At 35.3% G+C, this 14,251-nt stretch overlaps 1 protein-coding gene across 1 annotated transcript in view; it reads left to right on the top strand.

The window, feature by feature from the left end:
* LOC129003244 (uncharacterized) overlaps positions 1-14,251 on the top strand; it is a 33,306-nt gene that overhangs the window by 2,862 nt on the left and 16,193 nt on the right. The window contains exon 2 of the mRNA XM_054431538.1: positions 6,278-6,308. Within this exon, the coding sequence (XP_054287513.1) occupies positions 6,278-6,308 (31 nt within the window). The remainder of the gene's footprint in view (positions 1-6,277; positions 6,309-14,251) is intronic.

The following is a 14,251-nucleotide window of genomic DNA, read 5'->3' as shown; positions in this document are numbered from 1 at the left end:
TTGTTTACTTTCGGCCCAAAAACATAATTTGTTTATGTTTACGACCCATACCGGTATTTTTATAGTATTCGTGGTACACACCACTAGTTAATAATTTATTTTCTTTCTATAACCATAACGCATACTTTACACAAAATCACTATTATACTATGCGAAAGCTTAGTAACCTAGTGATTCTAGTACTCATTATGGTAAGTAGTCACAATAAGAAATAGGGAAAAATCTCTTAGAGAAGAATCACTGCCTTCTTATAACAAGTTTCTCCGTTGAAGAAAAACATGATTTGTGTTTTAGCACACATAAAAGAGTGGAGATACGAAAAGTAGATGGCTATTGTCATATTGTCTACTATTTATCCTGTGATTTTAGTAAAACTCTGGGTCAAAGCCCAGTCGGTAAGGCGCGTACTACGTAGAAACGCGCGTACTACTGTATATAAACATGGTACAGTCGTGGATCATGTCGTGGTCCGTGACTACCGCCGCTGCTGCTGCACCGGTGAACTGGGGGAAGTGGAGCCTGCTTCCTCTCCATCCATCTCTGGGAAATGGCGGCAGAATGTTACTATTACCGGAAACAATGTTCAAAATCGTTCGACCAACTTAATAATTCGTTTAGAAACCTGAGCTCAGGAAAAGTTGTCCGGGGACTTAAGGCGTTGTCACTAATATGGCCAAAGAACTGTGGACGTCCATGATACATTTTCTTTACCCTATTTGGCGTCGCTTTTGAATGACTTAGTTGTTTATTACCAGTTCTATGTAACTTCGAGCCAACAAGATTTAACAGAAATTTTACCGAGGCTACCTCTCTCAGGTCAAATAGCGTTACAACTGCTGATTTCTAGCAATGGACGTTCGCTTCTGCTTAACGTACACTAATTTGGCATATCATCCAAATATACACTTTTAAATCTATATTTAAAAAAATTGTAATTCAGATACCATGAGTGTTGATCAAAGTGTGTCCAAATAGTTTACGCTTATTTCAATTGTACATTTTCCGTACCTAAGTAATTTTCGGACTTCGGTAAATTACAGTTGAATAAAATGGATAAAATAATAATGCTTAAATGTCTACCCATTCTTTGTAGAATTTGCAGACTTAATCGTACTAATGGTTAAGCTTTTCAAGGTTTTACTAATGAAAAATACATCGCTATAGTAATACTTTAACCACACCGTTTAAAACGCTGTTAAAAATATAAACGAAAGCTGACTATGTTCATCCTATCAGTTAACAAACCCCTTAAAAATTGGTGAATACCTACCATGTACCTTAAAATATTTTTTTATGTAACTATGCATGTTTCAAGAAAAGTCAACCGTTTGTGGTGGGTAGCCAAAAAGTCTTTATTATAACTTTGTTCCGATAATTGGTTTAGTAATATAATACTTTTTACATACTTTGTCCTTTGTCTTATCCAGTGCAACTAGCTCTATAGTGCATGAATAGTTCAATAATTAGTTTTGATATCAGTTATTCCAACAAAGATAGTTTCCATTAAAAACAAACAAGAGTAGATCAAGATCCATTCAGTATATTGGTGGTACACTTTCCAGGATCCTAGGTCATCTGTTTTTCACAATCGTAGCCGCAAACAAAGTATGTCAGGAAACCCACAGCATCAATGAAGGAAAGCGTGTCATCTTTCTCCAAATGTTTTGACAGTTAAACGGCGTATTTTACACATATCAAAATAATTTGACAGTAAACGACATACTACACAGGTCAGAACTATTTGAAAGTATATGACTTGTTTAGTACTTCCAAATGTTAAGCGTTACAATCATCTGATTCGTTCTTTATGGTCAAATACATCCGGATGTATTATGTTTTCTCTTTGAGTGATCGATATAGTTAGATCGTTGGTTAGATCTACAGGGGTCGCCGGAATTTTATCCCCCTGGAAGTTTACCCTCTGGGCAAAGCTGACGTCACTATGACGTAGTAACCTGAGCGCTCAAAAGTTTGTTCGCAGGCGGAATTTTACCCCCGCGGATTTGGAAGTCTAATGAAAATAGACAGAGTGAGTGTGATTAATTATATTAGCAATAAAAACCGGAATTTTACCCCCTGTCCATATAACTAGTGTTAAGACAACTGAAGATGTCCGGGCCGAATTTTTACCCCCGGTTTTTTACCCCCGGTTTTATACCCCCCGGAATTTTACCCCCTGGCTGGATGTAGAAATTATTAAGAATGATTGATTTTTAAAATTTCTTTTTTTATTTAATTGTAAACATTTTATTATTAATTAGGCTATCTTTATTTATTTATTCTGTAATCTCAACTAAGTAAACAGAATTCGCTGTTTAATTTTGATGTTCGGGATTTGCGTTCGGGGCCAACTGTTGGTTAATAAGTACCTATGTAAAATAAACTGAGTAGCTCATTTAAATTATAATTCGGTGAAAATTTCTTCGTAAAAAAACAATAAGGCATACTGTATTTTGTTATTGTTGAAATACAAACGAAAACATTGTTTTACCACGGTTGTAAATCGTTAAAGAAATCTTCGAATGAATTACCATTCTGATGTTGGTTTATACGTCATATTAACCAATGGTTGGCTTCAAAGATCGAATCCTGATACTCGAATCTGAAAATTAAAATTAAAACCCTGTTCGATTAGTTGATGTTACAAATAAATTAATATAGGCTACAATAAAACTGAATGAAGATAATTAACCATTTTCACTAATTTATATATCTGGCCAGGGGGTAAGAGTCCGGGGCTAAATTCTGGCCCGTACACTCTAGGTTTTTATAATTTGATGTGTTCTGATTAAATTCACAACCGTGAAAATATACGTTTAATTCTGCGTTCAATCCATCGAACTGATGTCGCGTAACTCAAAAGTTCGCGGCCGGAATTTTACCCCCTAGTTTGTGACGTCACGTTTGCCCAGGGGGTAAAATTCCAGCGGGATAAGAATCCGCTACCCCATCTAGCGTAGCGTTGTTGTAGTTATTCAAGAACAATTTCCGTTTATTTATAAATAGTTGTACCAGCTTGGATTTGCAAGCATCAAAAACTCGCCATATGACTTTTATGAAGCTTTTATAATCTATAAACATAATCTATAAAATATTTCCATTCTAAATTCAGGCTATACAAATCCCAAATCCCTAAATCATGCTTAGGTTACATCATTTTAAGAGGTCCAAAGGATAACATGATTTCTTAAAGGCTCGTGAGGTTGGGCCCTGACTTAAATCTGTAAGTATACTACAAAATTTGAAGTAAATATACAAATGAGTTTTAAGGTATGCATTATTTGTAATTACTGTATATAAATCTATCAATTGAAATACATTAAAAAGGGTTTTTGTTTTAAATCAGTTCCTTTGCATCTTGTATGTACAATGTGTCTTCGCATGTTATTTTCAATTTCAATGGTAACGCTCTCAATAGATTGGTTCTTCAGAATTCCTACAACAGTCTCAATGATATTGATGATAAATATGATAATGCAACTTATAATAAAATTATGGATTGCTCAGTGCTGTAAATAAATCCGCGTTGTATAGTGTGTTTAAGAGTAAAACATTAAAGCGTAAACGATTAAAAATATCTATGAAATTATCAAACATAAAGCTGCAACATAGTAGAAATTAAATACAAAAAAGTTTCACAGTAAACAATGCGAAATATTTATTACAACACCGTCCAAAATATAGCACGTTCCTGTTTATGACTCAGGTACCCTAACGGCAACAGTAAATTACCTATATTAGGTTCTCGGTTGTAAAATGTTGTCTAAACATAGCAGTTCCCACGGATGGTTCCGTCAACGCCGCACTGCCGCAGCGTGGCGCACGATTGTAATCATTGCGCCGGATTGTGAGCGCATAAGCTTGCGCGGGCCCTGCGCAGCGCAGTAGGTCGCAGACAGCAACGGTTCCCGGTTATCATTAAAACATCACGCGCGCATGGGCAAAACGATTACTGCGCGATCCGTTCCACTTTGGCCACAGAAACTTTGGGAAAATTGAATCCGTGTGAAATCGCTATTGTCTTAAATTGTGGATTTTGTAATGCAAATCTGATTGTTCTCGCACTCTGCGGAAATGGGAAATTCGAAGTTTTGATTCAAATGTTGACATTTTGATTTCCTTTACTTTTGTTAGTTTGATAGACTGAAAAACACTTTGCATTTTATTGCTACAGCCTTTTTACAGAGTTAGACATCGCACTCCTGTGTTAAAGTGCTGCAGTAGTTTAATTCAGACTAAATTTAATTCAATAATTGGTTTCTGTCGAATTACTCCACATTTATTACGAAGCTACTCAACAAAGTCACATGTCGACGAAGAAGATCTTGTTAATATTTAGTTAAAACGTCGATCAACTTGCATGTCGACAAAGTGGCGTGTTGGTCATTTGGCCGCCCCTCAACGTACTAGTATAGGCCCCCCTACACTACTCCTCCCCAATTTGAACTTCTATCATAAACCGCATTAGATAGTTGTGGCTCAATTAAAATGTTTACTCTCCTATTGTTTTACAAAAAAGTGGAAATCACTCCAAAAACATGATAAACAAGTATTGTTGAATACTCGTCATTTATTTACACCAAAACATGTTTAAGCTCCTGTCACTAACGTCCTTGTAACAGTCCTAGACACCCAGAGACGTGTTGGAAAGTTCCTCCGTCGCCGTGATAGTCTCCAGTCAACCATACATTGTGTGGTCCAGAACTGATGGAATCTGCAACAAAACGATCCCGGTACAGCATTGGTCACACACACGACGAGACGCACTGTTTAACCAGTTCATTGTATGGCACACAAGTTAAGCCTCTCGTTGTCATATATGGGTCACAGCAGTATATTCCTCACTGCCCCGCATAACTGGGTAACTGTACGTCTGATTGTAGTGGCAGTGGAATTATCATTATTGCATTTCCTTCATCACGGACTTCCGGACGTTGGCTTCCTCAAGAAAGTATGAATAAATTATATCTGCATGTCAAGTCATATTTGCGATTCAACCGTGGTTATGAACAAAAGCGGTTATACTTAATGAAACATAAATAATCCAGTTACACAAAAGGTAAAGCATATTTGTTATTTTTGTTCAGGAATCTTAACTCAATATTTTTATTTTTCCTCGCGAGAGAAAGTTTACTGTTTGATCCAAGTTCACCACGAATAAATTAGTTCAGTTAGTAGGTGGGTTTGTTTCTTGGAGAAACACACGAAATTGTGTTTGCAAAAGTTTAAAAGTGTGAATTAAAAACTGTTTTATTTCATCGAGTTACATCGATACACAATAAGACTTCGGCAATCAATGTATTCTTACGAAAAACATGCGATACAACGTCATTTAACAAGTACGTGTATAAACAACCGTTAGACGCAGAATGAAAATGTAAATAATTAGTCTCATGAACTAGTTGAAAATAAATTGAAGATTTTTGAAGATATTTTCCAAAAACCGATTAATGGGCAAAATGCTAAGAAAGTTTTAAGATTAGAATGAAGAGAATGAGTAGTTGTGTCTGATCTCGCATGGCAGTTAAACCTGTAATATATTTTTTATATTAGATGCTAAACATGTGCCATTCTTTTACTCGGCATTGTATAAGAGTTGATAGTGTTAAACCATGTACATAAGGTATGTATTTAATTTAATTTAATGAATTTAACGATCACAGGAGGACCAGGTCCAAATTCCACCGTTCAACAATACTTTTTCCATTCACCAGTCCAAAGGACACACGACAGATAATTTCCAGAGAGGTAATATTAAAGCAATGCACCAAAACATAAAAATCGTGTCAACGCCAGGAACCTAACTGTTTTAAGAGATAACATGTTTCCCGATAACCTAGTGTACAAGCCAGTGGAATAGTCACCATTTAGTAGTGAGAACAACGCATTTCTTTAATGGAAACTTCAATAAATAATACAGTATTGTGTAAGAGTAAGTTATATATATAAGGCCACCTGTAACACCAACCGTCGATGTCTCTTCAAAGGCTGTATGAATTTCCTTCACTATTGTCACTAAATTGATCGTTATAACTCACTAAAAAAAATTAAAAGCACTATTAAATGTTTTACCATAGATACACCTGAAAAATACTGTAATAGAATTACAAATATATAAAAAGGTAACATTTTTTTTTTAAGTGAGACCATTTGTTAACTGGGGTTCTGGATAAACTTACGATTGTTGTAGCTTATACAGTATTACCTATCAAAGCTAAATTTTAGCCTATCACGTACATTAATCATCAAATATAATTTATGCTCATTTTTGTTACAGATATCTGGAGTTTTCACACAAGACTATGATGGTAAGTAAACTATTTAATTATTGCTCAGGTAATTTACGCATTAGCTTAAATTAAGTTCAAGGATTATTTCAGAATGTTTTACATATTCAACGTATACGGTGATTTTAATTTTCAAATATATATTTTTATATCTCTACATATCTGATCAATTTTTGGGGCTTCGTAATTTAAAATAATCTCTTTTGGTGACAGTAGTATGCTTTTTACGGTTTCACTTATTTTCTTACTATCGATCAATACGTTTTCCCCTTATGTTAAATGTCTTCTGAAGCAATTTCTTCATTATTAACAAAAGAATGCTATGTATTACTTCTTATCTGCATCTGACTTTTAAAAAGTACTAATTTCAGAGTGTGTTGCCAATAATTGTAGTCAAAATCAATATGTTAACCATTAACATAATTTTTAACTAATAACCATGTAGTTTGTAAGTGAAAATTGAATGTAAATTAATATGTCCATACTGTATTTGATACCTACTGTATTAATTTTATGAAATTAAATTTATTTTACGTATGAACATAAAAATTATGATAAATATTATCTAAAGATTATGGTTATTCAACCTATAGCATGATGATTTCACGGTGCAAATTGTTTAGAAACTTAAATCAACTATAGTTCAAGTTTGTCACATATGTCTTACGGGCTAACATTTAATTACTGTAATTAGGAATTGTGTTTATTCTTTTTTATATTAATGGGATCCTTTAAATGTTAAAATGACTGTACTACTTTTCAAATAACAGAGTGGCACACACAAAGAGTAATAATAGAAAACAGATTGTTTACACCTTTTTACTCTATGGTTATGGATCGTAATGGCCTCCATGGATCCCATAGAATATCCCATTACTCCAGATTCCAACAGTAAAAACACCATCAGAACCACAACGGTTGTAAACAATCTATTGAGTCACTGGAGGATAGGGAAATAAACGATATTTATGAGTGGAAAAAGTGTGAGCAAAGTAATAAAGTGCCGTTAGTAGCACTTCCTGGCGGCCAGGGACGGAAACAAAGCATCTTCTGGCGGAAAATGTTCATCAATAACCATCGTGGTGAAACGCTACTGTTATAATATCACTAGAGACCTCCTTCCACAATAATGACGTTACGGATAGAATAATATGCATAGCGAAGAATAGCCTTACATAGGTACTTGACTTGCAGAACTGATCACAAAGTAAGCCGAGAATTTGATCAGAATAGGCCTACAGGAAATAATTTAACCATAACGACAAAAATATTTGTGGCTTTTAATAATAAGGGAACCCTGCGAAATAAAATGGGGTTTCAGGTTACCTCCTTCAGAAAATTTTTAAAATTTTTCCACAAACAAATTTTTTACTCAATATTTGTTTTATTTATTGAGAATTTATAGTTTTTCCCATCATTTTTAAAATTAGTAAACATTTGGTTGGCCCGTTTTGTAGCTCAGGGCCCCCCTGCCCATATAGATGGACCCCCATACGAAGAGTTGACCGCATAAAATGACCATAAGGTACTTAGTTCATTCAAAATAAGAAGAGTTTTGATTTGATTTGATTTCAAACCCCAATAGTTGTCTCCAAAGGCTAGGAACCCAATCAACATAGTGAGCGGACATATAACATAACAGCAAATACCAAAGTATGGGGAGATCTACTGCAGTGTTAACACCGAGGTCAGTATCAGGATCTCTCCAGGAGTCCTGTAGCGGTCCCTGACGTCCCACAGGACACGGGACGTCCTGCCAGGATCGTTAAACAACCGCCACGGACGGATGAACATCACGGAGTCGTCGCCGTCAAAACATACCGGGACTTGGATAAAAGCGAAATGTCACATATTTATTGTTTACTAAAGGTAGCTGGAATCAACAGCTTTCATTTTCACTTATTGCTGTCTATAGTAGTTAGTTTCGTTAGGAGGAAAAACCCGATTTTCCACAAAGATTAACGGATTAAACAAAACCGATACCGGCAAACAAGCGAGGATTGCAAATGGAATGTTTTGATGTGCGCAATTTTTCTTTGTAGAACCTCTTTAATCCGAACCCCCGTAATCCGAACGTCCACTAATCCGAACCCCTCATTGCTGTACTCTATACACAGTACAGCAGTTCTTTATTGTATACTGTATATAATGTACAGTACTGTTAGTTTATTCAATATGTTTACTACTGTATTAAATAAACACTGTATTTTAAATTATAAAACATTTGTTCACTTTTCCCAAAATAATTTCGATCCATTTTAGCCATGTTTTAGCTATTTTTATGTAAAAAAACAACAATATGTTCTATAATCCGAACTATTCAATAGTCCGAACCACCCCTGGTCCCAATTAGTTCGGATTAAAGAGGTTCTACTGTACAGTGCTGCAAACATTGTTTAACTTGTTATTTCTCATGGTCAATTTGTTAACTTGTCTGCTTTCAAAGTTAATACAGTATTATAAAGGGAGACAAGTCTCTACATATTATTTACAAACGGTGACAAGATAAGACCAAAAATAATAGGGTTGGTCGTGATATAATTTACAAGTAGGTAGTTAATCAGAGAGTGGGCCAACAAAAGAAATTTAAATTTATTTACTTGTTAAGTTACTAAAAGTATTGTTAACAGCGAGTCCACATTAAACAGTCAAAATACCATGTTTTAGCGAGGTTGTTTCGCAAGTATAAAAAACCTCCACAGGCTTTGATCAAGGTAACAACGCAAAATTAATAACAAATGCATACTGTACATACTATAAACGAGGTATCATAATTTATAGTTTTGGTTGGCCCAATTTTGAGTGATAGTTACCTATAGCTTCCTGGTTAGTTCATAAACAGATCCTCGTACGAAAAGATAAAGTAAACAATACAGATTACTCAGAGTAATCGGTTCTCACAAGTGAATGTGGGATAATCACCGCAACCGAGTAATTGCTCCAGATAGATAACGATAAACCGACTACTGGCATCGGATCACCGTTAGGAGGGAACGCTTTAATGACGAACGATCCGGGAAGTCTGGGACCGGTCTCACGACTGTCAAACTGGTGTCACCTAGATACAATGTTGTCACAGGGAATGTGTTGGAGTATGTGAGAATCTATCAATTGTTGAGGTAGATAATGTATTTACCATATGAGAGGTTCAATAAATCAAACTTTGCGTCACCTACAGCTGGGAAGCTAAGTATTGTGCTCACTTAGTAATCAAAAGGTCACGAGTTCGATCCTGCGAAAAGTAAGTAGCTTTTGATGGTTCGAAACCCAGCTGTCTTTGATCATTAGACTTTAATCAATGGTCCTGGCTAATGAAACAAGACACTCGTCCTTCACTCATATTTGGGTTAAACGCATCTACGTGGCGTTCAAACCTAAACTGGTAATCAAAAGAGGTTATTAAAAGATTGGATGTCTTCTATCAGTTACAGATATGAAATTAAATATATGTGCAATAGAAACCTTATGATAATCCCCAATATATTGGAGACCTATATGGGAAGAGACCAAATTCCCTTGTACCCTTTATCACTAATCCATCCACGGCAATCTTTGGTGATGACTGATGAGCGTTTCAGCTGCAAATATACAATACAATCATTATATCGCCATTTCTTCGTTACAAAGGAATCAACATCAGTCGAAATGTAAACATTCTAAACAACTAGGACAGTTTTATTCGCTCCATTTCGGGTCAAATTGATTAGTTTTGGTGAACTCGATTTATACCGTTTTGACATCCGAAAGAAACCACGTAGCGTTTGTGGTCGTACTGTGTTTTGTTGTTACTGTACGATTCATTGTTTTAAATACTTCATTTAGTACGGTGAGTTTTTAATTAAGGCATAGCCTACGTTTTAGATTTGTCTATGGTTTTAGTGACTTTTTTTAGTTTACTCCTCATCTGGCCATCTGGCTTGTAACAACTTGACAAAGATAATTGTAAAAGCTTGAAATATAAATTAAGTTTTCTTTCCAGCACAATTATCCTAAATTTACCCTGCACTTGTAACGTTGCCAAAAATAGTAGGCCAACACATCAGAAGAGAATCAAATAATTTAATAGGCCTAACTGGAAACACAATTTAACCTTTAAATTATACCATAAATTAAAGGAGTTAACCTTGTATAAGCTACTCGTTTGATGTATGATTATACTCATCTGATAATCCTACCTATTCCACTGATAGCTATTAGAAGTTAATCAAATAATTGTTTCTATAGCTAACAGTACTGTAATACTATTAACAAATTTATACGACAAATCTAGAGGTTTTGTTTGTTTTAAAACGTTACGGGCCTTATTTTTTATGTTCAATGGATATGTAATAAAGCTCAGCTTTCTTACCATCTAACGTCGACCTTTTTCCAGATATCACAACACAAGTTCATAGGTTAATATCGTAAAATCAAACTTTTTCTGTGAAATTTTAATTGGTCCATTTACGTACAATTGAAGGCCTTAATTTTCTACATAAATTGTGTGGGAAAATACAATTATCGATTTACGAAAACAATATTGTAAGAAACGTTATTTTGTCAACCAATTGAATTAACACAGTGACGTATCCTCTCATCAATTGGACCCAGCTGTTTCTGATTATTGGGCATAAATAATGATCCTGGCTAACTGGAACCTGGATAAAACAAAACTAATGAAACAGCTGATCATATGAAACAACTGATCTTATGAAACAGCTGATCTTATGAAACAGCTGATCTTATTGTAAGTAACAAAGCTACAAAGATCATCTCATTCCATTCCACCTATGTTTATTGATACAATTTCAGTATCCAATAGTCAATGATTCTACTCATCCTTTACTCACATTTCGGTTAAAATACGCGACTTCCCCAATCCCCATATCAATTGATAGTCGATAATAATTGACAACTCTTCTGCGTGCTTCCACATCAAAATAAGCTACCTACAATACCCAAAAACTCGTTTACACCCGAGGACGTAGTACTACCGGAGGGGAGCGATATGGTGTTAATATGCATGAATCATTTGCAAATAATCAACATAGCGGTTTCAATCAGCATAATTAGTCATGGGGTCGGCGCTGCAGTACAGTGACCAGTAAACCACAGACCTCTCGTGCTGCATGTGGTAGACGAGGGAGTTCACAAGGGACTAACGCATTTACACATGCAGTCTAGCTGTTATAAAAGGATATAAGGAGGACAAATAAATAAAAAGGGAAAGAAAGAAGGCGAGGAAAGACAGGAGTCATAATTAATCTTCTTTCGATTAAAATACAGAGAATTGAACTAGAGAAAACATAATTTTAATAGTTTTAGCGAATTTCCCTATAGGGAAGTAGCTATTACCGTAGGTGGCACGGTAAGACCTAGACCCGGGACCGATTTACTTTTTCATTTTGATGTCCCCAGAGGCCAAAAACACCATTCGTTCAAATTTTTATATATGTATATATATATATATATATATATATATATATATATATATATATATATATATATATATATATATATACGTCCGTGAACGCGATAACTTGAGTAATTTTTGTCCGATTTTGATGAAATTTGGTTTAAAGGTGTAAAGCGGGATAAACTTGAATGAGTTCGCAAACCAGCACGATCGGACCATGGGAACGGGGCTTTACGGGGGGTTTTATGGGGTAAAAATTGGTTTTTCTAATTTTTGACCCTCAAAACACAAAATTTCCCGATTTCTCTTTAGACCTTTTTAAAGAGCTAAAAAAAACAAATAATTTAGTATACAAAAGTATTTTTGTTCGATTATTAGTAACGGAGAAAATTAAAAAATTGTAAATTTAAAATTCCCATGTTATTCTTATGGAGAATATTGTCAAATGTTGTAGTTTGCTTGTTTATGGATATATTTTGATCAAACTTGGCAAATTTATTTATTTTGTACTAAGCTAACAATATTTTACTCAAAAACACACTTTATTAGTTTCCTTGTAGCAGCAAACCTAGGTACTCGTTAAACCTAATGTTATTAAAATATATTTAACTGAAAATCAATTCAGACAAATGGAAATTCGCTTAGTCGGCAGGTTTGCTGCGGCGGGGGTATTTTATTTCACACTTTTTCTTCAATTCCATCCTCTTTACTATTGCACCAGTCTCTAGCGGTCGAGAATTTAGTTACCGGTCAGATCCGATAATGCATCAATAATTTATATTAAATACAAAAAATGTTACAAACATTGTTCGTATCTTTGTTATCTGAGGTTTCAACCATTTTCAAAATGTATAGAAATGCACGAAGTTCAATTAATTAATCGTGATCCATTGGTCTTTTAATCTTTATTAAAATCGGCACTACAGAGTACAGCTTCATATTGTTAAAAAAAAGTAATGTTTCTAAGATTAACAGGCGGTTCTTTGTTCAGTGAAGTAATTCGGGGTAAAAAATACTGTAATTGTATAATACGTGAATTGTGCTTCCAAATACTGTACTGTTGTAAGATTCATCGAGAAGCAGAATCATGATCATGACAGACTGCCGTCCAGTAAATTGTGTCACTGTCATTTGATGGCAGTAACTAGAGAAGACATTGTAGTGATATCTAGAATAAATATCAAAATATTCTTTGTTGAATTTTCCGGATGAAGAATAAAGGTAGGCCGTCAACGTCGTGCAATAATAAATAGAGACACAAAGTAGAAGTAGTATACTTGCTTTATAACTTTAAGCATGGGTCACACAAGGCATATCAGTCACGAATTAAAAAAAGCCGCTAGCGATATTTTTTGTAATCTTATTAGGTTTGGTTTTAGCTCGTATTCATTATTACCTGTCCTCTTTCATGTCGACTTACTAAATTGGTTTTTCGCACGATGCATTCCAGAGTGCAAGGGAACTACAATGTAAACATATCGCACCTTGAAATATAAACTCACCTTAAAATATCGCACAGCAATGTAATATTGCAAGGTGATATTTTAAGGTGAAGAAGAGTGAAGAAATGAAGGCGCATTGAATGAATTATATGATTGCTTTTTTACTAACTAATTTGTTTAGGCAGGACGATTTATTGTAAGCCTCTGGGCTGGGTCTAGGTCCACTTCCTAAAGAACCATTTACAAAATGTTATTTGATGAAGCATGGAGTAGAAACACTCCAGAGCCCAATTAACCAGCTGACCTCTCCCTTGGACCTCAGAATCATGACAAAGTCCCGTGTTTCCTGTTGCAGACTCCGTTACCGTATTGTCGCTTGGAGATCGTTGTATACTTGGCAATTTCATTTCAGTTGGAGGTCCAATTCAGTCCTCTGCTATATAGTTCTCTGTGTATTGTGTTCCGATTCACTTTCATTCTCCGCATTCCTTCTTTAATTCTAATCGGAGATAGATCATATCTGATGTTAGTTGGAAGTGCATCATACGTAGATGTTTGTTTGGCTGTAGTTGGTGGTTGAAACCTGAGTAGTTGGGCACGCCTGGTCGCCTGGAAATTATAAGTCCTGTGATCTTAGTCAGCAACAAATCTGTCATCCCCATAGACCACTCATCTTCGCCTTAAAATAGATTTTGGTCTCCTATAAATCGGATATAATTAGGGCATATATATAACTTTAATGAGTAGGCCTACCTGAAACCCCATAATAAGATCTTAACACGATGGTAGGAACTTAAAATACCTACATTCACTTGGTCGCCATTTCAAAGAGTATTAAAAAGTATTAAAGTATGAGGAAAGTATATTTACCGTATCAACATTTTAGGAAAATGTATATAAGCTACCTACTCGCTAATACATATAAAAAAATCAACCTCTTAACCTGCGATTCAAGATGGCAGTGGCGAAGATTGCAGACATCCGGTTGATGCGGTGGCGGTAGGAGTTGATCCGCGGACTGTGGCAGTTCCGGTTCCGGTCCAGCAGTGCCGCCACCTGTCAAACACCTGTTAACCCTTGCTCGAGGATAATGCCCTTTCTGCTCAGATAAACTGCTACAATGGAAT

The sequence above is a fragment of the Macrosteles quadrilineatus genome, unplaced genomic scaffold (assembly GCF_028750875.1).
Source record: "Macrosteles quadrilineatus isolate MER2022 unplaced genomic scaffold, UCM_ALF_1.0 Scaffold_9__3_contigs__length_116548681, whole genome shotgun sequence".
Lineage (NCBI taxonomy): Eukaryota > Metazoa > Arthropoda > Insecta > Hemiptera > Cicadellidae > Macrosteles > Macrosteles quadrilineatus.
This window is presented reverse-complemented; position numbering and strand designations above follow the sequence as displayed.